The 21,276-nt window shown below is 46.5% G+C and overlaps 1 protein-coding gene across 5 annotated transcripts; it reads right to left on the bottom strand.

Moving 5' to 3' along the window:
* Positions 1 to 174: 174 nt before the first annotated feature.
* On the bottom strand, positions 175 to 13,106 carry LOC6551251 (serine-rich adhesin for platelets). Of its 5 annotated transcripts, none has more exons than XM_001978403.3 (7): positions 12,916 to 13,106; positions 8,383 to 8,862; positions 7,383 to 7,532; positions 3,163 to 5,464; positions 1,546 to 3,100; positions 1,414 to 1,480; positions 175 to 1,349 (listed from the first exon to the last, which is right to left on the bottom strand). In XM_001978403.3, the coding sequence occupies exons 1-7, from the start codon at positions 13,051 to 13,053 to the stop codon at positions 1,275 to 1,277; spliced, it is 4,767 nt and encodes a 1,588-aa protein (XP_001978439.1). In that variant the 5' UTR covers positions 13,054 to 13,106; the 3' UTR covers positions 175 to 1,274. The 5 variants fall into 5 exon arrangements, with proteins under 5 accessions (XP_001978439.1, XP_026837939.1, XP_026837938.1 ...); XM_026982138.1 differs by having other exon boundaries at positions 7,383 to 7,511; XM_026982137.1 differs by lacking the exons at positions 7,383 to 7,532; positions 12,916 to 13,106 and adding exons at positions 11,397 to 11,472; positions 11,584 to 11,749.
* Between the last annotated feature and the right edge of the window lie 8,170 nt (positions 13,107 to 21,276).

Below are 21,276 nucleotides of genomic sequence, written 5' to 3'. Positions count from 1 at the left end.
AGAGTGTTTAAACGGAATTCCCTTGGGGGACTCGAAGCTAATTTAAGATCGTTTTCGTATCGTAATGTTTGAGCGCATAAACCGAACGGAGTCACCAAACAGTGGTTTGCTGAACCGGTTACCCCCCAAAACAAAAACAAAGGAGGAACTTTTCTGGCAAGTGTGTGTGTGTGCTGGCAGTTTTTTGGCTATATAATAATATTTATATATTATATGTCTATATAAACCCATTTAAAAGTTCACAAACTTTTCGCGGCGTTTCTTTGGCCCGCAAAAAAAGTGAAAAATTGCCAAAACCAATTTTCATCGAATACTGTTCATCTAGTTTGACTTATGTATTTACAGCACACCCAATAAATCGGTGTTGACTAACTAACTAACGCTTCGAACTCAACTAAAGGCTATGAATCAGGCTAACTTTTGTTTTTGACCAACTGAAAACGATTACAACTCGTTCATAGATCGTTCAATGTGTCTCATTGTGAGATTCTTAGAGATATGGGGCGAAATCGGTGGTGCTACAGAGAGATATAGATCTCCATAACACACACACCCGCACACACAGGCGCACGCAGCTATATAGAATCGGACACAGACACAGGATATAGACAGCGATATTGATAGAGATTAGTGACTAAGCCTAGGGACTTCGGACTCTGGATTCTCGATTCTAAATTCTGGATTCTGGATTCTGGATTCTGGATCCTGGATTTGTCTGAGCTAGTTAACAAACTACACACAAATACATCGACTTACAGCTAGAGAATCCGATCAGATGTCCAACGTGTCTCAACCACACATGCATAACACTTTATCCGAGATCACATATACTCGTAGTAAAATTGCCAGCAAAAAGTTTCTAGGGAAAACGATCGTCTGTCAGGATTGCTATATATAGAGTGAGTGTTGTAATTGTTGCTATCAAAAAAATTACCCTAACCATGTACATTCATGAGCTATATACGTGTATGTAGTACCGAGTATCGTATGCATATAATCGTGTGTTAAAGTATATTATGCTTTTCATATTATTTGATTTCCCTTCTGTATTCCATATAGAGTTAAGCTAATCGAGTCGAGAGTTACATAATACGCATCATTGTCAAGCGATCATAACACAACAACCACTCTGCTTGAGGTACATTAAGGATATGGGCCAGGAGGACACGCTGGCCCTTAGTTTAGTGACTCGACTTACATAGAGATAGATTACCGGCTTAGCTACCCTGAAGATCTAGAAAGAACCGATCCGTTTCGAACCAAAAGAAAGCTGCTTACTTCCTGTCGGGGAACTTGCGATTGCGAGGACTTGATCCGTCATCGCGACGTGAGAACTCCTCGTGCTGGTTCTGAAATGGGAATGCAATGAGGATCATAAGTGGTCTGCTTCTGGCAGTACAAATCGATACTTACCCTGGGACGAGTGACTCCCTTGCCACTGTGACGCATTAGGGGCGCCTGTTCCTCGTCTCCGTAAATTCTGCAAAGATCAAAGTGGTTTAGTGACTCGAAGTTTGTAACTCTTTACCTTTCAAGATGACTCACCTGCCCTCCGCCGAGGTGTCGGGCTCGAGTAGTGGCAACATGTCCTCGCCCTGCTGCAGCAGCTCCACGGACGCCAGAGACTCACTGCCCGTTCCCGTTCCAGTGCCCGTCTCAGTACTGGTGTCTCCCGCTCCGGCCGTTGCTTGCGAGGATTCGCCACGCTCCGCCTCGTGACACTCGCACTGACAGTCCTCCGGCTTTACGTAGTTGTAGTGCAACTTATCGCCGCCTTCCGGATTCGTTTTCGACGCCTGCTGATTATGGTGGTGGTGATGATGGTGGTGGCCAGCTCCGGTGCCGGATCGATGACCACTGCCGCAGGCGGAAGAGGAACTGGTGGTGGCCGTGGCGGGCACACTGCTCGTTAACGTCTCCTTGGGCAGGGTGGTGATCCTCTTGGCCGGTTTCCTCTTTTCGGGTATGTTCTCGAAGTCGATCCAATGCCCGGAGAGCTTTCGTTGGGTTGAGGCCTTCGGCTTCGGTTCCTCCAGAGTAGAAGTAGCAGCTGGTGGTGGTGTGACCACCGGGAGCAACTGTTTGGCCGAGTCCTTGCGCTCCAGGTTGTTATTGGCTCGTAGGCCCTCCTCGGCGAATTCAAACCAGGACTTGCCACTGGTGTTGGACACACGGCGCGGTGACTTGGAGTTCTGAATACGCTCCTTACCGATGGACTCCTTGCGTGGCAGACTGATCCTCAGCTTCTCCCCCCGCACTGGAGTTCCGACCACTCCGCCACTTCCGCCGCCTCCGATTCCAGTGCTAAAACCTCCTACACCATCGGTCTCTTGATAACCACCTGGTGTTGCCTCCTGCGGTGTCATGATTCCCGTGCAGTACTCCTCAAGATGTGAAGGATTCAGCGGCGTGGTGGATCTTGGTCTGTCCACTGGGCACGTCCTTAGCTCCATATTCGCTCGTTCTCTCATGGGGATTATAGGTACACCCTGGGCCCGCTCCTCGGGTAGCGTGGTGGGTATGTAGGGCAGCTCATCCTCGAAGGACTCTTGTGACACCAGACCCGTGCTTTCGTGCTCCTCTATAACGCACACGTTGCGCGGAAAGTTGTGGTGCCGTCGTCCTGCTTCTCCGCCTGCAGGAACTGCCGTAGTCACCGAGGAGCTACCGGCCATGTCCGAGTCCCTTTCACTCTCCGAGGATTCCACGGGCTCGTGCTCATCCGTTGACTGCGAATGACGACGTTCTGGTGGGGGGGTGGATACACTGGTCAGAGAATCGTGATGGGAAGTGCTTGCGTGCTCCGTAATGGAGGTGGTTACAGGTTCCCTAGACGATTCAGTTGGTGGCTCCTTATAGGAAATGCTTGGCTGATCCCTGCGGGTGGTGTTTGGTGACTCAATGAAGGCAGTGCCTGGAGGACCAGTAAAAGAAGTGAATGCTTGAGCAGCGGCGGCGGGTGTAGTGGTCACTGGAACTCCTTTGGATGTGGGAGTGGTTGCAGAAGTCGGTGGCTGCTTGGACTGACCCACCGGAGTGGCTGGCGTTGGTGTGGGAGTGGTGGGTGTGACAGTGCCAGAACTATAGCTAGGGGTTTCACCTACAAGGACGAAAAACCATATATTACTCTTAAATCTTCAAAGATTTCGGGATACCACTTACGTCTTGATTCTGGGACACTTTGTCGCTTTGGCTTCCTTGGTATGGTTACCTGACTGCCTGGCATTTCACCCGGTCGGCCCACTTCCGCCTCCGTAAGATTCTCGTGCAGCTTGCGGCGCACATCAAAGTTCTCCAAGTAACGTGAGTGGCGCAAATCCGCTGGGGCCGCCGCTGCCATCGGAGCAGCTTCATCCTCCGAGCTGGGACGCGACTTGGACCGCTTGGCACGCATCACCACCGATCCGGACATGGCTACGCCCTGCTCCTCCTCCGAACTGCAGACGCCCCTTGGCGGTGGCGGTGGCGGTCCGGTCTCCATTCTTCGAATCACAGTACCCTGGCGCTGCAATCCCTCCGCGGTTTCTGAGCCAGAGTGCTCCACTTGCTCGGAAAGCTGACTCGACTGGCTCTCTGTCTTTGAAATACTGAACTGGGTGGAGAAGAGCTGCTCCTGACTGCCTGAACCCAACCGAGTGGCGAACAACAGACGTCTGCGCTCCTTGGCGGCTGCCTCCGAATCAGGATTGGGAGCATTTACGGTGGCCACCGTGTGCACCAATCTCGGCTCGCAGGCACTCTGTGTGCTCTCCACCGAGGGCAATCGCTGCATGGCTGCCTGCTCCCGTTGCTGGGCAAGATTAGCTGCCCGGGCACTAACCACCGAGCCCACCGATTCGGCCGTCGTCTCCTGCGAGTCCTGCGAGCTGTGTCGCTGGACCTCCAGGCTCCAGTTGGCCGGTTCCGGCCGCTGTAGGATCTGCTCCTCGCCAGGCGCCGTTGGCGGATCCTCCTGGCTGGGCAGCGATTGTATAGCATCCAGATCCGGTCGTTGGGCCACCCTCCTTTGGGCCACGGGACGCAAGGCAGCCGCCGCTGCCGCCAATTGGGTGGCTGTGATCTGGGTGCCCGGCGCCACCGGTTGAGCGGAAGTGGGCGGAGCTCGGTGGGTGGGCAGCGGCGAGGGATCCACGCTGGCCTGCGCCGCATGGGTCAGCTGCTGGATGCCTTGCAGCAGAGTGCGAGCCTCGCGTTCCTCTGGCGGCGTGTGCAGCGGTATATGGATAACCCCCTCCACTGGCTCATCGTAGTAACGCAGGCGACTGCCTGGTCGAGAGCCCACTGGGGTCCGACTACGATTTGTTGACCCCGATCCAGGTGCGGGTGGCGGTGGTGGTGGCACTGGCTCAACACTGGACTCTATTGGCGACGAGCTCTTGCTGCTCTGACTACCCCTCTTACCCGGCTTGAAAATGGCCAGCACGGACTTTTGCTTACTGGGCGTCACATTCTGGGAACCGCCTCCTCCTCCCAATCCGCCCGATGCAGTGGCGGGTCGTTCTTTGCTTTTGCTACGCGAACGAGCCGTTTCCCTGGGCGAATCCGGCGAGTCCTTGCCCAAACGAAAGAGGGAGCTAAAGGAGCTCTTGCGGGACACGGAGCCACCTGCTCCGCCACCAGCTCCAGTTGCGGGTGAAGGTGAACGACTGGTTAATCGACGACCCGGCTTGGGACTCGCTGTGGGGGTCAAACGATGCTCCTCTATGGGAGCACCCTGCAGACTCAACGAGGCGGGCTTGGAGTAAACCGGTGCCAGTTGATTGGGTGCCTCCACCACTCGCTCATTGGAGGCAATGCCCTTGTCACTGTACATATGATCCGGTCTGAGATTAATCCTTATGTACTCCGTGCCGCTGGCCGTCTTGCCCACAACCATTTGACCCGGGCTCTTGGTGCTCCTGCGTTGGGCGCCAATCGTCTGCTTCACCTTTGGTTCCTTCTCTATCCGTTCGCCGTTGGCCAGCGAGCTGGCCTGCCTGCTCCTGCTGCGACTGGAGGTGCTGGCTGCGGAACCAGTTGGTGCGGGGGGCAGCACCTTGATGCCCTCGGCCAGTACCGCCTGGGTGGGATCATGTTTTCGGGCCAGCAACAGTTGCTCCAATAGTGCAGCATTGGCGGCCACAGTGCCGGCACCCGGCATTCCGTCCGCCTGACTGTGAGCGGAGCTGGCTGCCGTGGAGGCATTGCTTGCACCCCCACTCCCGGCCAGCTCCACGGGCTTGGGGCCACAGAACGAGGTCTCCAGCAGCATGCGGTGCGGCGAGGGGGAGCGCGAGACACCCGATATCGCCGAGAGGCGACTCACCGCCGATCCCTGGCTGCCCACGCTCGAGATGCGGCTGGTGCGACCCGAGATGCACAGCAGGGCAGCCACCTCCGAACTGGCCGAGTCCTTGCGCTGGTGCTGTTGCAGGTAACTCTGGTGGTCGTCGAACTTAAAGATGTGCGGCGATGAGCGCTTGGCCTGCAACAAAATAAAAGAAGGGCGCGAGAAGGGGCACAATATGTTAGCAATAGGAAATAGTTTTGGAACCGCTTCAGTTCAGGCTGATGAAATAAATACCTAACAGTATGTACATGTTTAGTGTATTGTGATTCATAATCTCGGGGAATCCGAAACGCTGATGCGAGCAATAAGCCAAAAACTGGCACACTACGGTATGAGAAAGGTATTACTTGAAACCCAAGATGTCCGAGGATCTTGAAATTTAAATTATAGATAGGTAGGATGGATGGAACTAAAGGACAGTACAAAATCTTATAGAGGGACTCTAAACTAGCAAAATAGGTGGAGTGACCATTGAAATGGAAAAATGTAGTAGATCGTGCAGTGTGGAAATATAAATCCAAACTGTTAAATAAAATCAATTTACTAGATGCTTGTTCCAAATTGCATCAAATTTAATTGAATCAGAACTGTGTTTCCCACAGTGTACACACTAAATGTAGACAGTGGTGTGGCAATCATGGGATTCCATTCGGCTCCACGTCAATCGCGGCTCTTCAATCTGGACTCACTACCTGGGGCTGCCAATCAAACAAGGCAAACAGAGGTGGAGCACAAAGGAATGGAGCTTCAGTCGAAAGTGGGAGAAACTGCAAAATGGAAATGGGATTGCGTTTGGTTGCCATTGGGGAATGCTCTACAGTGGGCAGGATTTTCCGATTTTTCGCCGACTTTCTACATAATTAGGTATTATTGTAGTTGACGATGCTAAATAAAGGGTTCATTTACTAGTTTGCTTGCCTGTCACTAATTGTCTGATACTTTTCACAGCATACTTTTAGACACATTTTGAAATGGTTCTGACAGCTATAGATATAGTTCCAGTAGCAATACGTTGCGTATCGAACTGCATCATACGCACTTTAGCAAAAGCCTTCAGATAATTACAGCTTGCCTTGGGGCCAATTAACGCAGTCACGCGTCCAACTAATCAATTGCAACTTTTCGCAATTAACCAGACGTCCTCACTTCACATTTTACTTCATCACCATCACCACCTTCAACTCATGCAACTCATTCAGCAATTGATAAGTTGGACGGCTTTCGCCCAGCTGACAGTTACTCATTTCTCCCGGGGAAAAACTGGACCGGGGTAAATAATTTCCACAAACTTTTGCCCGAGTGCAGGAATAAACTTTGGCCAAACAATCGCAACTGGGGAAATTGAGGCTGCAGTGGAGAAGTAGAGGAGTGGAGGAGTTGGGGGGTGGGTTAGGGTATAATGGAGGTCCTTGGGCTTTCGTTGGTGGGTGGTTACACTTGTCAGCTGTCACTCGGTGCTTACTCGTCCATCCGCCTGCCCATTTCCGTTGATGGCACCACTGCTGCTACACTTCCCAGCCACTCGAATGCAATTTTGCATTATTAATTCAACTTGCGATGCGGTCGCTGTCTCCCATCCGGCCCAATCGGCCCAATCAGCCCGCCAACCAAGCCGACCCCCTCGACTCCGTCGAACCTTGGCGACCCCTTCAATGTCAAGTGCATCCGCTTGTTTAATAGGAAATGTCGAAGCAACTTGAAAAACTAACACGCTTCAACCACGTAAATGTGTTTAAAAGAGTCCTTATACCATTTCCAGATGGGGGAAAGGCGGGCATTTCAAATAGTACGGATAGTACCATAAACATACGTATGTTTCTTGCATTACCACTAGAGGTTTCGAGTTAAGCATACACTGGTAGGTGTTTAATCGTGTGAATACTCTGTTTAAGGTCGATTTGGTGTTAGATATCGTGTGTTTGTAAGCGAATGCAGTTAAATATCTAATTGATCGCTGTTGTTTTCGCATTTTGTTGTGTATTTATCGTGTGAATTTCGATTTCGATAGTTATCGATGCTGTTATCACACGTTTTCTTGCTAGCCGCCGCTCACCTGCTGCTGCTGCTGCTGGATCCGCTCCTGCTCCTCCTTCTTCTGTTCGGGATCCATGAAGTACAGCTCCTCGGTGGAGCTGCGGAGCTCCAGGGCGCCATCCTCCCGAAAGCCAAGGCCAATCGTTTCCTGTAGGGTGCCAGTGCCGACCTTCAGAGCATTAGTTCAACCACATAAACCAGCCAGTACACACACACACACACACATCGAGTCGGCAGATGGCAGTCGGTCGAGCAGTTCGTTTTTGTCAGAACGATAGTTTGTTTGGTTTGGTTTGGTTTGGTTTGGTTTGGTTTGGTTTTGGTTTTTCGATTTGGTTTTTCGTTGGGGATCAGGTCGGTTAAGGTGAGGATGTGGTTTTGGGGGTTAAGAAGCATGCAAGGCGTTTAAGGAAATGGAAATGGAGGCAAGAGTCGAAAACAGAAAACAGAAACGAAATCAACAAATCAACAGCCAATTTGTGTGCAGGTTTCGTTTTGTTCGGTCGGGATTTTTGTTTTTCGAATTGGTGGATTTTTCGTGGATTGGTTAAAGGTATATATGTATGTGTATACGTGTTATAGGTCAGGGGTTATGTGGTTTCCACAGTGTGTATGTTTTATTTTTTTTTTGGCGGGGGGAGGGGCGTGTGTGTGCAAGGGGTAGCGAGCGCATCACAGAGTGTTACAGACAGAGAAAGAGACAGATGTACATAGATATAGACGGTGATATACATATCGATGAATGGTTAAGATATATTGATTGATTGATGTTTGAATGGCAGAAGCGACAAAACAGATAAACGAATCCAAATGAAGCAAACAAGAGCAAAGTACAACATAATTAGCATTAGTTTATGCATTGCCTTCTCAAATCAAAACCCACATAAGGCATCAATTAGTTCATATATGGGGCATATGGTATTCACTTTACAACATGTACTTGTAGATAGTAAATTTAATACCCTAAGTAACATGCCCTATGCCCCATTTAGAATAGGCTACGTTATCCATTGACCCACCTGCTCGAATACATTTTCCGGACTGCTTTCCCGGCTATCCTCCTCGTGATGCGACGAACTGGAGGCGCGACTCAGCTCGATGCGGGGCGTTGAGGGCGTGGTCAGGGTGGTGGCACCGCGATAACTCCCACCCGCAGACGCACCGCCCCCTGGACCGCCAGCCGAGTGGGCGGTGGGTGGTATGGGCTGGCCGCCCTCGCTGCTGCTCACCAAGGTGGTGGTCACCGTTGTCGTCGCCGTTTTCAGTGGCGGAGGGCGTTGCTTTGCCTGGACAATCGTCGCCGAGCAAGTTGCCGATGAAACCGATGACGACGAGGATGAGGAGGCGGATGCTGCGGATGCGGAGGCGGCTGTACTTGCATTTGCCAATGCGGATGCGGATGCAGCGGCTATGCTAGGTGCTTCAATGCCGCCGGCGGTTCTATTGCGATTCGTCGTCTTCGACATCGTTGTCTGATTTCGCACACTCTGCTCCATCATCTAAAAATGATATTGAAAAAGTTATTACCATAAACAAGTACATAATTGGAGAGTAATAAGTTAGAGCCTCAAATATTTCACCCTAATTTCTGTAAATAATTTGAACAAAAACTGTACCACATCCTTTGCTGGACCACAAATTATCAAAAGCTGCCCAGCAATATAGTTGCAAAACTGTGCAAACTGTCATTTTAAGCTGCCCAAAAGTGAGTTTTGCTATATACATAGTTGCAACTTGTGGGACAGTTTGTGCAGCTCGGCCCACAGTTTGGTTGCAAGTTTGTGCTGTTTTTGCAACTAGAGTGGGTGAGGAAGCTTTATTTAAATTGTGGTTGCAAAATTGTGCAAACTGGAAACCAAAACTGTTCATGCAAGGTAGGTAAGTAAGTAGGGATAATATTATGTGCTCTTCTCACTTCGATTTTTAAACTTTTTAAGTCAAGTAGAGTAATGCAAATTTAGGGCAAGTACATACTTTGCATTCGAAATTCAAAAACAAACACATAATCTAATTCTTTTGCGCAGGATATGTCAAGGGAAACCACATTGGATGATTGAAAACCCAGAGGAAAACGTAGTGGAATAGAAAACTGCTGGGTCATTCCGATTGGGGGTTAGCCCAGCCAACACCCACTATAATCTCCCCTCGGATTGCATTTCGCAAATTGAAATCAACTGCTTTTGACACAGTTTCCTCCATACAGATGTACATGTGGAGCTGTCCCGCGGCGTTTCCTCTGCGGATTTTCCTCCCATTCATTTTGACTCGCTCATTGTCGCATGTGAATTTGAAACGAAACGATGATTTTCTTTGTCTTCATGTGGTTACCCCTCATAATTAAAGGTTTTTGAAGTTTTATCCTTGCACTGAAGTGACCTGCATTGGGTTTCGATTTCGCTTTGGGCAAGACAACACACAAAACAGTGGCATCTGGCCTGGACTGCCAGGAGCTTGAATTCAAGGGAACAGATTATAATCTGGCCATTTTTCCGATAACGAATCATTCTGGCCACTGACCACAAAAAAAAACTACTGTTTTGTAAGCTCTACAAATTTTTATACTCAATGTTTAAGACCCATTTTTGTACCGAAAAGTACATTATGCACATGTCAATGCACATTAAAGTCTTGCACTTGCACGGGAAATTGGGAAATGCTTCCCTGATGTTGCAGCTCCCTCCTTGCCACTTTTTGCCCCGTCCCTGAAGCTCCTTCTAGTCGCACCAAAACGGAGGTACGAGTTAATAACATTTAGCTACCGAGCGACTTTATTTGTCGCCTTTCTTGTCTGGGGCCCAAAGTCTTTGGCCAACACCATTAGCGGGATTTAAGTTTTCAAGCTGCTCGAAATGGGGATGGTATGGAAATGCGGGGTCCAAAGTTTACTGGAGCAACAGACTTGCTCCATCACCGCTGCAGTTTTTCCACTGATGCTGCACTCGCATTAAAAGCGCTCAAGGTGAAATCCTTTCACACGCAAAATGTGGAAGAGCGCTGCAGATGCATGAGGACATACATATACATTGATGTTGTATGTAGCTATATAGTAGATATATGTATATTTGGTGAGGGGGCTTCGGATATGGTTGGTATGATTGACACATGGCGCCTGAGTGCGGGAAATGGGTGGGAATCCTTTATTATCGCTGCGGGACCTTGGGGACACAAATTAATTTAAAGTTGGCGCAGCCAGCTATGCAACAATTTCCGAAATTGGAGGCATGCCGCGTGCTGTGCGGCAAACGAACTAGGGGCACACAACGTCCCCCATGAAAGTCACCAAGAAAATAAGGTGTTTCTCTGCTCAGAAGCAGCGTAACACGCTTAAATCTTTCGCAGCCTCTGATTGTTCGCAACACACCGCTTTAAAGCATACAAAGCCTAGAATTTATTCTAGGAGTTTTTAAAATTTAAAAATTTCCCAAAAAATATCTACCTTAATTCGTAGGTCGTTCTGATATTCATGAATTATAACTAATAAATTTTGAGACCTTTAGGTTTTATCAAAATCTACCCATCGCCGTAATCCCATATCTCCTCTTTAACCTCGTTAACTTTATAAGAGCTCAAGCCACCAAGTATTCCAATATTTTCCAAAACTCCGAGAGCCCAAAAAAGCGTGGCCCCTTCCACCAAAAATGTTGGCCTTTTGTTTTTGTGGTGTACAGAAAAGAAAATACCGTATATTTCTTGCTTATTTTTTGGGAGGCACGGCAGGAAATATGGGCAAGTGTTTTGGGACACATCGTAACATCGTTTGAGGCACAAAAATAGGAAGAAAAAGGGAACCGGGCGGGAAGAGTACATAAAATGAGGGAGATAAAGAGAGAGAGAAGAGAAGAGAATGCAGAGAGGCTGTCACACAAATGTGTGATCAAATTAATTAAAATTTAAATAAAAAGCAACTTAAGGAACAGAGAGCGAGTGAGAGAGAAATAAAGTGATTGAGAAGGGGGTGGGCGGAATAGGATAAGAGAGCGCCGCGTGCTTTGCCTTCTGTTTATTGTTCACACACACAAGCACACACACTCACCGCGGTCCCAAAAAGTCCTCTCCACGTGTGCGAGTGTGTGTATTAGTTGTCCTTATTAATTTTGCATCAATTCGCACTAAAAAAAAAGTGTAACGATAAAAGCCAGCAAGTGTGATTTGTGCTCTGTTTTTTTCTCATGCGATTGCTTGCTATCTTTCGTTTTTGATTTATCTCCTTGACTGCTCACTTCAGCTAACTGCTAATGCTATCTCTGTCTGGCGTCTGGCTGGCACACACACACGCGCTCTCTCTCTCTGCCTCGCTATTCCGCTCTCTCGCAGGAGCACCGTTCACCGTTAGACCGCACGCACGCAGCGCCAGCGTCGAACTGCCCCGAAAAGTATGCTAACGGTGAATGTGAATGGGAATGCGACGAAAGCTTCGCCGTCTTCGCTTTTCCGCTGTTTCTTTGCACCAGTCTCCCCCACTCCCTCTTTCACTTACTCTCTCGCTTCAATTCGCTTCGAAAGCTTCTCTGAATGTGATGGGGAGAGAGAGGGCAGAGCGGTGAAGAGAGCCTGCGGCCGGAAAGCTCTGAGGACTCAGCTGTGTCGCCTGTGAAGCTTCAAGAGTCAACTAGCCATGTGTGCGAATGTGTGGGTGCGACTGCAAAGGGGAATACAACAGCGGGCAGATGAATAGTATCTCTCTCTGCGGCTTAGCTAAGAAGGTATTCATAATCTCAGCTGTCTCGGTGTTGTTTCTCAATACGAAAGTTGGTTAAACAACGATTTTATTGAGATGAAGGCTCTAAAATTGTCAATTTCGATATTTATACCTGATACCATTACCTATTTCCTTTTCCCGCACTGTCCTTGCGTTTCCTCGCCCGTTTCCCTTTCAGGACTCTTCCTTCATCCCTTTAGCCACTGGCAAAATGACATTATTTGGAGCACTTCACATCCAAGGCGGATGCGTGTCACAATATTTTCGAAGGCGTGCAAAACTCACGGGTCACCGATCTGCGAAGCGTGTTTCTGGCAATAGCTTTCAAATTCACTTTGTTACTTCTTTTTTTGCAGTGTAATCGATGTTTTTGCTGTTTTGTCGTTTAAGATTCATTTTGTTTATTGGCCGCAAGCGTTTCGCCTGCCTGGCTGGCTGGCTGGCTGCCTTTTAAGTGGCCATTTGCATGATTGCGGCACACATCCCCCGACCTTTGAGCTCCCCTACCCACCAATTGCCACCCCCATTTATACACCCATATTTTTGTGGAGAGCGGAAAGCTTTGGCCAAGCTTACAGCGCCCAGGAGCGACTTAGTTGATTTCGTGTTTTGGTTAATTAATTTAAGCCCTGCATTATGCATGCGTGCGCTGGTCACTGGATAAGAGGGTATACCAAGCACGTATATAATGAATATAAGAGATCATATTTATGCTACCACCATTACACTCAAAGCAAGCATATGAGGCGCACATCTATCTATCATTATACACGCAGTAATGTTGACCATACATCTACTGTGATACTGTAATGTTCTTATGGGGTGTTCTTGGTAAATAGGCTAAAGGACTCACCGCCACTTGGCCAGGATGCTGATGGTGATGCTGTTGCTCTTGCTGCTGCTGTGCATTTGTCGTGGCATTGTCCTCGAATGACTTCTCGAAGGATGCAATTGGCGCTGGGCCAAGTCGTTTCTGCCGGCGCGCATCCATTCCGTAACTGTTTCCTCGTGCCCAGTGCCGCTCCTCAATGCTATTTATTTAGCCAGCAGCACGGCATCGGTATGGAATATCCTATAAATGGAGCACCGGCTAAGGAAGAGAGGAAAAAAAGCGGAGGGACACACATTAGAAGGCCGTTGGCACGATTTCTCTCTTGGCGTGGCTTTTCATAATTGCCTTTGGTAACAATAATGCACTGGAAGAAAAAAAAACAATTTCTATAGCAATAACATTTTAATACGCCTTTTCTGAATTCTAGACATTGTATAGGCTGGATTGTATATCGATTTATTTCGAATTAAATCGTTGCCCAACAGAGAAAAATTTTTAGAAAGGGACATACAGTTGTACTTAGATAATGTCCCACTTTGTCACAGTGCACGAGAAACTATAACAAAACGGTTGCAATCACATATCACTCGGCTTTTACTGTTGCTCGCGTTGGGCCACATCAATCATTGGGGAATCATTTGGAAAAATGAGCCAAACTAAATATATATGAGGCAATACATACGTGTCTGCATTGCCAGCGAATTATTCGCCACTGCGAGCGAGCGAGACGGATGCGGCGACAGAGGGGGAGAGAGGTAGCAGTTCCGTGTCAACAGTTCATTGAACCGCATGGTAGCCGCAAACGAACCGGAAGTGAAATAATAACATCAACAATTGATGAATATTTAAAGAAGCGGCCATTCATGGTTGCCATGTTATACTGTAATTCTGTGAAATTCGCCATTAAATATTCAGCGCTATTATTGTTAAGCTGGCCATCGTATCTAAAGATCGATTAAAGCCTACAACTTTATTTAGGAATATATAACCAGGGCTGCCACGTGCACACAATTTATGCAAAGCCATAACCTTTAAATTTACAAGCCCTTAAATGTAACCTCATAAATGTAACACCTCAAATTTCATGGAGTTTGGCAAATATGCTATTTCAATGCCATCTTGTTTCCTTTAGCAAACAGAATAGTGCCACTCAGATGACGCAGGACCAAAGTAAATATCAACAGAAACACATTTGTGCACACATGTTTGCTGATGCCATGACTTCATCATCTGCCTGACTGAAATTGTGTTAAGACTTCAACCAAAAGCCAATGACAGTTAATGCATCCTTTGAGGAGTCACATATTTTGTGATTTCAACTAACTTAGGCTGCTGGCAATCTGTTATTTCTGCTTTTTCGAGACACACAAAAGCAATTGCAACCTTTCATTTTAATACACAAAAGACAATATTTCCTTTTCTCCCTCGATTTTCTGGGTCCAAAAAAAGGAAAAAAAAAACTCGAGAAATAGGACATGAAACTCGAGCATCCTTGAACCACACATATTTCCACGCACACACTCTCTCTCTCTCACACACACACACACGCACACATTTCCTGATGCAAACATGATTATTGTAGCTGGCTGGTATAAAGTTTTTTATTTTTTTCATTTTCGGACCTGGGCATGGGAACTCTTACTCTGCAGTTCGTTCTGGTTATTGGGATACAGTGGATAAAAAAAGTACCGGCAGTGGTCCTGCAGGGGATGCATATTGATTGGGGAGCTGCGAGTCGAAATGAATTCGGTGCATTATTCATCGATGTGCGCCATAGACACACGTACTTTATTTCGTACAGTGGCAATGGGAATTGTGTGACACTCGTCTGAGCACAAGTTTTTAGGGGGCTTAAATAGAAGAAGTCTCCGCGTGTCTAATCCCTAAATAATTTGCTATAAAACCTTGTTTTTGGCAACCCAAATAGTGCCTTGTACGATTGGGAAAGCTATAAATGAAATTGGGAAAGGGATTTACCTCCTGGGCATATAAGGTAACTCATTACAGGTTTAGGCGATATTTATAGCTAGTCATTGGATTGGCAATACGATTAAAGCCATTTCGGCACACAACACGAACCCACAACTAGTGGCTCTCACTCCAATGTTAACGTAGTTTTTAATAAACTTGTCAGAGCTCTTTTCCGCAATCGACCAGCAACCCAAACCACTGCGATGTCCTTGAATTAACACCCACAGACCCACCCACACATTTGACCTTCTGCGGGCGCGGTTCTAAATTTAAAACGTTTAGCAGCAATTTTTCGTAATTTTTCCATAGATCCAGGGGCAATGAATACAAATGAGTGCACTCATCAGTGTCAAGTTGTGATGAAAAGCTAAGGCCAACTACTTGATTATGTGCACATGTACATGAATAAATTGCCCGATTTTCAAAAGGATTATACTGGCAAATTACACAGCAAACACAAAACTAGCTAATTGATTGAGTGCGCTGTACATATTTTTACGGAAATCATAACAAAATCATAATTGACACTAACAGTAATGGAAATTGTACACGAAAATAATTGCACTCATTGATGGAGTGTATGGAATTTCTAAATTTAAATGCAGATTTTTAGAGAATTGCTCCAGAAATATTTAAAGGTATGCCATTTCAAAATCCGACTAAGATAAGTTGAGTTATGGAGTTTAGAACTTCAGCCTTGGGACACTTCTTATTATTTTTGAATTTCTACAACATGAGTGCACTCATCAGTGTCAAGTTGTGATGAAAAGCTAAGGCCAACTACTTGATTATGTGCATATGTACATACATGAATAAATTGCCCGAACACCATTTAAATTTTGAATGGTGTTTGTTGTACCCGTTACAAGTAGGGTAAAAGATTACTAGATACTAGATTATACTAAAAGGTATACTAGATTCGTTGAAAAGTATGTAACACTCGAAATGGAAAAAGGTCAGTAATAGTATTTTTCAGTACTTTCTAGTACGGCCCAAACAAGAGTGGCTCTTAGTTACAGCCACTTAATTAAATTTTGCATTAGTGAAAACCAAAAATATTTTGTGTATGTTGTGCTCAAATTTTCTGTTTACGTTACAAAGTTTCGCATAATTAAGTTACACAAAATTGAATTTGTTTCAATTAGCTGCACATATGCAAAACACTTTGTTACATTGACTGCACTTAACTTTACTTTTCACCGAAAGTCTTCTCTTAGGTTAAACACAGCTCTTTAGTTTTCAACGAACACAATATACCCTTTCATACATACAAACCTAAATATTCAATAGATATTTCATAATAACTTGACTACACGATTTTTTGACTTCATTAACATTTGTCAAAAATTGTCCAAATCTAAAGTGTCAAAATTTGAATGCCCATCGACCGGGAATTGAAATACGAGCTCAATGAAGTAGGGCATTCCATTTTTGGTGCATTAGTTTTGTAGTTTTAGCCGAAATCAGACCTTCTGTACGTTTTTCGGAAGCATTCCTTTTAGCCCCACTTTACTTTAAGCTACTTGCTGGTCTTTAACGCAGACATTCCTTCCCCAGATGGAGCATGGAAAATCGATGGAATCAGCGCCAGAAAGTGGAGGTGGAAGACGCAAAGGCGGCAAGGATGTCAGCATAACTTTGCCAAGCAGCTTAGGGAAGCCTTTCCATAAGAGCCTTCAGAACCAGCACTCTCTGCATCCCCGATTTCTCCATTTCAGTGAAACTTTGATGCTTTGGCAAAACTAAGCAAAGAAAAATTGGAGTAAGAAAACAAAACTTTATCTGGCCGAACATTAAATAAACATTTACAAATCTATGTAGCGCACAAACCAAAAAGACATCGCTTTTAATAACCTATGCGTAGGCTTGACTAGCCAAACTTAAGCTCAATTAGTATGTGAAATATACTAAAACAATAAAAACTCATTGCCTCGTAGCACTCAACATCCTTCTACTAAATCCGTGGTACCTGTACATTTGCCTAGTCTCAATTAACGTTCAAAAACGTCGTTGTTCTCGATAAAGTTTTTAATCGTTAGTCGTAGGGGTTGTGTTTACCCCTTTGAAGACTTTTTTTTTCATTTTTTCGATTCTTTTGCTAAATTCCTTTGCCCTCTGCGAATTGGCAACTTCGGCTGAAAATGGCTCATGGCCTGCGACCAATGGCAATAGGCAAAAGCCTGTAGACACATTGCCCCCAATGACATTGGTGGCCCAGTGGCGGGGGAATTGGGGGTTGAGTGAAGAGAATGGGGGACTGGAGACGCTGGGCGACGTCGCCGCTGTCGTCGGTGGCAGAATTTCCTACTGCGAACGGCAAAACGGCGGGAGACGCTCAGCAGGCGGGAAAAGCATTTCATTGACCTCATAAATTGTCCAAGAAGAGGCCCACAAAAAAGGAGGGGAGGCGGGGCCATAGGGGCGATGGGTTTGGCGGCACCGCAAGCCCCAAAAAAAATGGCATTCAAAAGACGGCGGCGGCTATTTAATGTCGGCTGCACAGAAAACAATCCAGTTACGCTTCTCATTAACCCACTTAAATACAAAAAACATAAATTTCACAATCGAGCGATGCTGAATTTCCGGCTCGAAGGACCAAATTAGATTGAAGTCATAATATTGCAAACTTAACAAGATCGTTTTTTCTCTGCATAAAGAAATTATGAAGAAAGTTATTAATGCCAGCTCGTTGCTCATCGTTTCAGCTAAACTGTTTGTCATTGATGGGATGGGCGGTGGTGGATAGTTGGATTGTGGATGGTGTAGAAGCCCATGTGGATAAATTCAATGAGAATGTTCAATGGATGTGCATATACGAGTATGTACGCTTCGGATGTGGGCACTGAGCCAAGACCAAGGGAAGGAGGATGGCTGGCCAAAAATGGAATGACACCGAAGACAGGCAAGCGACAGCAGAGTACTAAAGATATTGACCATTTTTAATGCAATTAAAAAATGGGCCTTCTATTTTTGTTGTACCTTCATGGAGTAGGACAATTTTGCTGGTTACTGTAGGGACGACAGTGTTACTAAGGTCCTTTACAATTTATAGCTCACTGTGCTGTTTCCCTGAGCTATTCCAACGCTTATCGCCGGTGGAAAACTGAGGCAGGCAGGTGGAGGCGAGAAGCAGAAAGAGCAAAATGGAAACAAAACACTGCCTTTGATCGGTGGCTTTTGATAAGCGTCAATGGCACAGACAGTGCAGAGGATGGAGGATGGGGGATGGGGGATGGGGGATGGGGGATGGAGTGGAAGGAACTGGGGAAGGACCTCGTTGCTGCTGGCAGTGAATCAGATTTTGCTCTCTCCCTCTCTCTCTCATTATGCATTACATTGTGCATTGTAACCAAGGTGAGTTGACTCATTCAAACTTGTCGCCGGGAATTTGGGACAACTGCAAAAGGGGTCGCAGGCGGTTGGTTCTGCAGAACAGGTGACTTTTCTTTGTCTAGCCGCAAAAGTGGAGCACCGACGATGCTGACCAGGCACCACCATCAGCGAGCATTGCACTGCGCACAATATATGCCTGTAGAATGCCTTACAAGATCTTTCAATACCGAATCCGGCTCGAAGGACCGTAATGTGAAAATGCTATAAGAGTAGGGTTTGTGCACATTAGGCTTAAGGATAATTAAGCACACTGGCCTACATTAGTTTTCTCTCTGTGTGCCAAATGCGATTACACCTCTTTCACTGCACACTTTCAGGCAGTCGCAGGAAAATGACTTCTTGAAAGGCAAAAGCCAAAAGCAATAATGTGAAAGAAACGAGAATTCGAGTGGGGCAACGAGAGAACAGTATTAGCATGCAATAACAATGAGTGCGATGTAGGTGTGAGTTCAGCTCTGTTCCATTCGGTTGGGGTCTCCAAAAAGAGGGGCGTGAGGTCGTCGGGCTGGGCTGGGCATGACTAATATGGGTCTCTCGCACATCGTTCTTCGGCGAGGTTAAAATCATTTGGGGGTAGTTCAAAGCCGGCGGCCCCCGTTTTTCACCGCGTTTTTCTTCGTACTTTCCCGTACTTCTGCTGCTTACTTCTGCTGTGGGTGTATTAGTGTGATAGTGTAATAGTATAATGGCGTGCCGACTGGCGGCAGTATGTAGGTGTTAAGTAATGACACACATACACAGTAGGTTAAGAGGGGGTGGCATTAGGGGTTATTCGCTGAGGTCGCCAATTATCTGGGACTGCCACAACACGTTGAATAGGCCCAAAAGCGTAATCGTATTTACGGACTTATTGGAAATCATTTCAAACATATGATCAAAGCGCAAGAGTTTCGATTTAATTAATAAAAATACAGTTTAGCACACTATTTTCTTGAATTTTTCCATAGAATATCTATATGCTATCAAAATGGCAAGAGCATTTTCCATTTACAAACAATAGTTAGTGTTGAAAACCTTTTCTAACTCCCTAATTTTAAGTTACCTTATGTAGCTTTATTATAGCTATCAAGCACACAACGAATGTATTTACATAAAGCTTAACCCTAGCCGTACTCTGCATTCCCCATTTATTATTTTCGCCGAATGGCTGATTCCTTGCTTGCTTCACTTTTACGGCTATCGCCTGGTAACTGGCTTTGCAGCCATGAATTCCACCTTATATAATTGAACAAGGATATAGTTGGCAGGACACCCATGCAGAATAGTTATGTGTGTGCACAAGCAACAGCTAAAAAGCCGCTTACCAACTGCAGTCGAAATTCATTGCATACCTTTTGGGGTCGTTTGGGTCTGGAGTCTGCTATCCGGTGATGAAATTCCACAAAACTTGTTCACTTGCCGCGTGTTCTACTCCACAACAAAAAAAAACGAGCAATTGAAAAAAGCACCATTCAAAGCAACTTCCTTCGGTCGAATTCCGCGAATAGTGTATTCAGCAAATATTCGCCTGCTTATTTGCTGCGAACTTGGGGCAAATTCGATTAGACGCGATAACCGTTCTCGGCGCCAAACGAACGCCGACTGAACTTATCAGTCACTCAACTGAACAGCGACCCGGCCAACAACTACAGTTGCAACTTCATATACACGCACGGTCTGACGCGTGTATGTGTGTGTGTATGTGTTGGTGTTGCGACGCCAACGAGCATGCAACAACAACATGTTGGACCGCACACAGACACACAGGAAAGAACAGTGGTGCGCGGCTATATGCAACGAAAGACAGTTAACTGTACTACAAGTATTCTATTTAAAATTGGGCTCACCAAACCATTGAGTTCAATTAAATATATTTAAAGTGCAAAATCTACGTTCGACTTTGACGAGGAATCACTGTACTTCGACACCAACACACTCTCAGTTGAGAGCCGAACTCTGTGGACTAGCGGACTATTGTTGACTGCACATTTCGTTTATTGCTTCTGCTTCTGTTTTCGGGCTTTTCATCATCCGGCCAAAGGGAAAATACGAAGTGCAGGGAAAACGGAGAAAGCAGAAAGCAGGAAACAGAGAACAGAAAACAGAAATGCAAAGGAACTTACTGAGGAACTAGGGGAACTATCACCGACCAACTGCAGTTCACGTATAGAGTGCAGCGTAAGCTTTTTTGGCCTGGGCATGGGCTTGGGCATGCTAATGGGGTCACCATCACCACGCCCACTGCATTCGCCACCCAAGCCCCCTTGTACTTTTACAGCTGCGATTGTTGTGGCAAAATGCAAAATTGATCAATTTGGGCGTCAAGACTGGCAGGGACTCTCGCTCTCCAACTTTGATGTGCCATCCCAGGACGAAACCCCACTCTGATTTTCTTGCCGCCCATCATGTGCAAATATATATAATGCATGCCCACATCCCGGGGACTTCCAGGCCAGACAAGCTCTCGCCCGAACGCCCTAATTGTGTTGGCAGTCATAATGCAATTGAAGGGTTCACTGCTGGCTCTCGGGTCGGATGTAGGGTGCTCTTGGTCCTTCGAGCCGGATAACGAGTGGGGTCTACTAATCGTCTCTATTGAATCTCTATAGACTGAAGTACAATGTATTTAATCGCAAGCGCTAACGCTTTCAAAATTTATCGTATTCTAGGCCTTGCTTAGATAACAAATTTAGGGAAATCAATTAAATTAGCTGACATGAAGGGTAACGGTCCGGCACCTATTGCTTGCACACAAAAGCGGCGATTCACTTCCATTGTGCATGTGTGCAAGCATCCTGCCGCAAAGTATCCTGCCACCCATCCGCTGCCACCCCCTGAAAGGCAGAGTTGCCACATAATTCGATTACCATACATGCAATCGCATGCAGTGCGCATCTGGTTTTGGCTAAAAGTGTAAGTACCCTCGCGCCCACCGCCCACCGCCCATCTCCCACCTCCCATTCAAATGGGAGTGGCACGCAACGCACTGATGGATGAGTCGCAGCGTTAAGTGGCGTTAAATCGGGGAATACGGAGCGG

This window comes from Drosophila erecta, unplaced genomic scaffold, assembly GCF_003286155.1.
Source record: "Drosophila erecta strain 14021-0224.00,06,07 unplaced genomic scaffold, DereRS2 tig00000126-arrow-pilon, whole genome shotgun sequence".
In the NCBI taxonomy this organism is placed as follows: Eukaryota; Metazoa; Arthropoda; class Insecta; order Diptera; family Drosophilidae; genus Drosophila; species Drosophila erecta.
This window is presented reverse-complemented; position numbering and strand designations above follow the sequence as displayed.

What these genes read in the sequence shown, in the direction of transcription:
- LOC6551251 (XM_001978403.3), bottom strand. Translation starts at nt 13,053, where the DNA reads ATGGATGCGCGCCGGCAGAAACGACTTGGCCCAGCGCCAATTGCATCC. An exon ending in AGCATCCTGGCCAAGTGGCG is followed by an intron (nt 8,863 to 12,915) that starts GTGAGTCCTTTA and finishes TATCATTTTTAG; the next exon opens with ATGATGGAGCAGAGTGTGCG. An exon ending in CGGAAAATGTATTCGAGCAG is followed by an intron (nt 7,533 to 8,382) that starts GTGGGTCAATGG and finishes AATGCTCTGAAG; the next exon opens with GTCGGCACTGGCACCCTACA.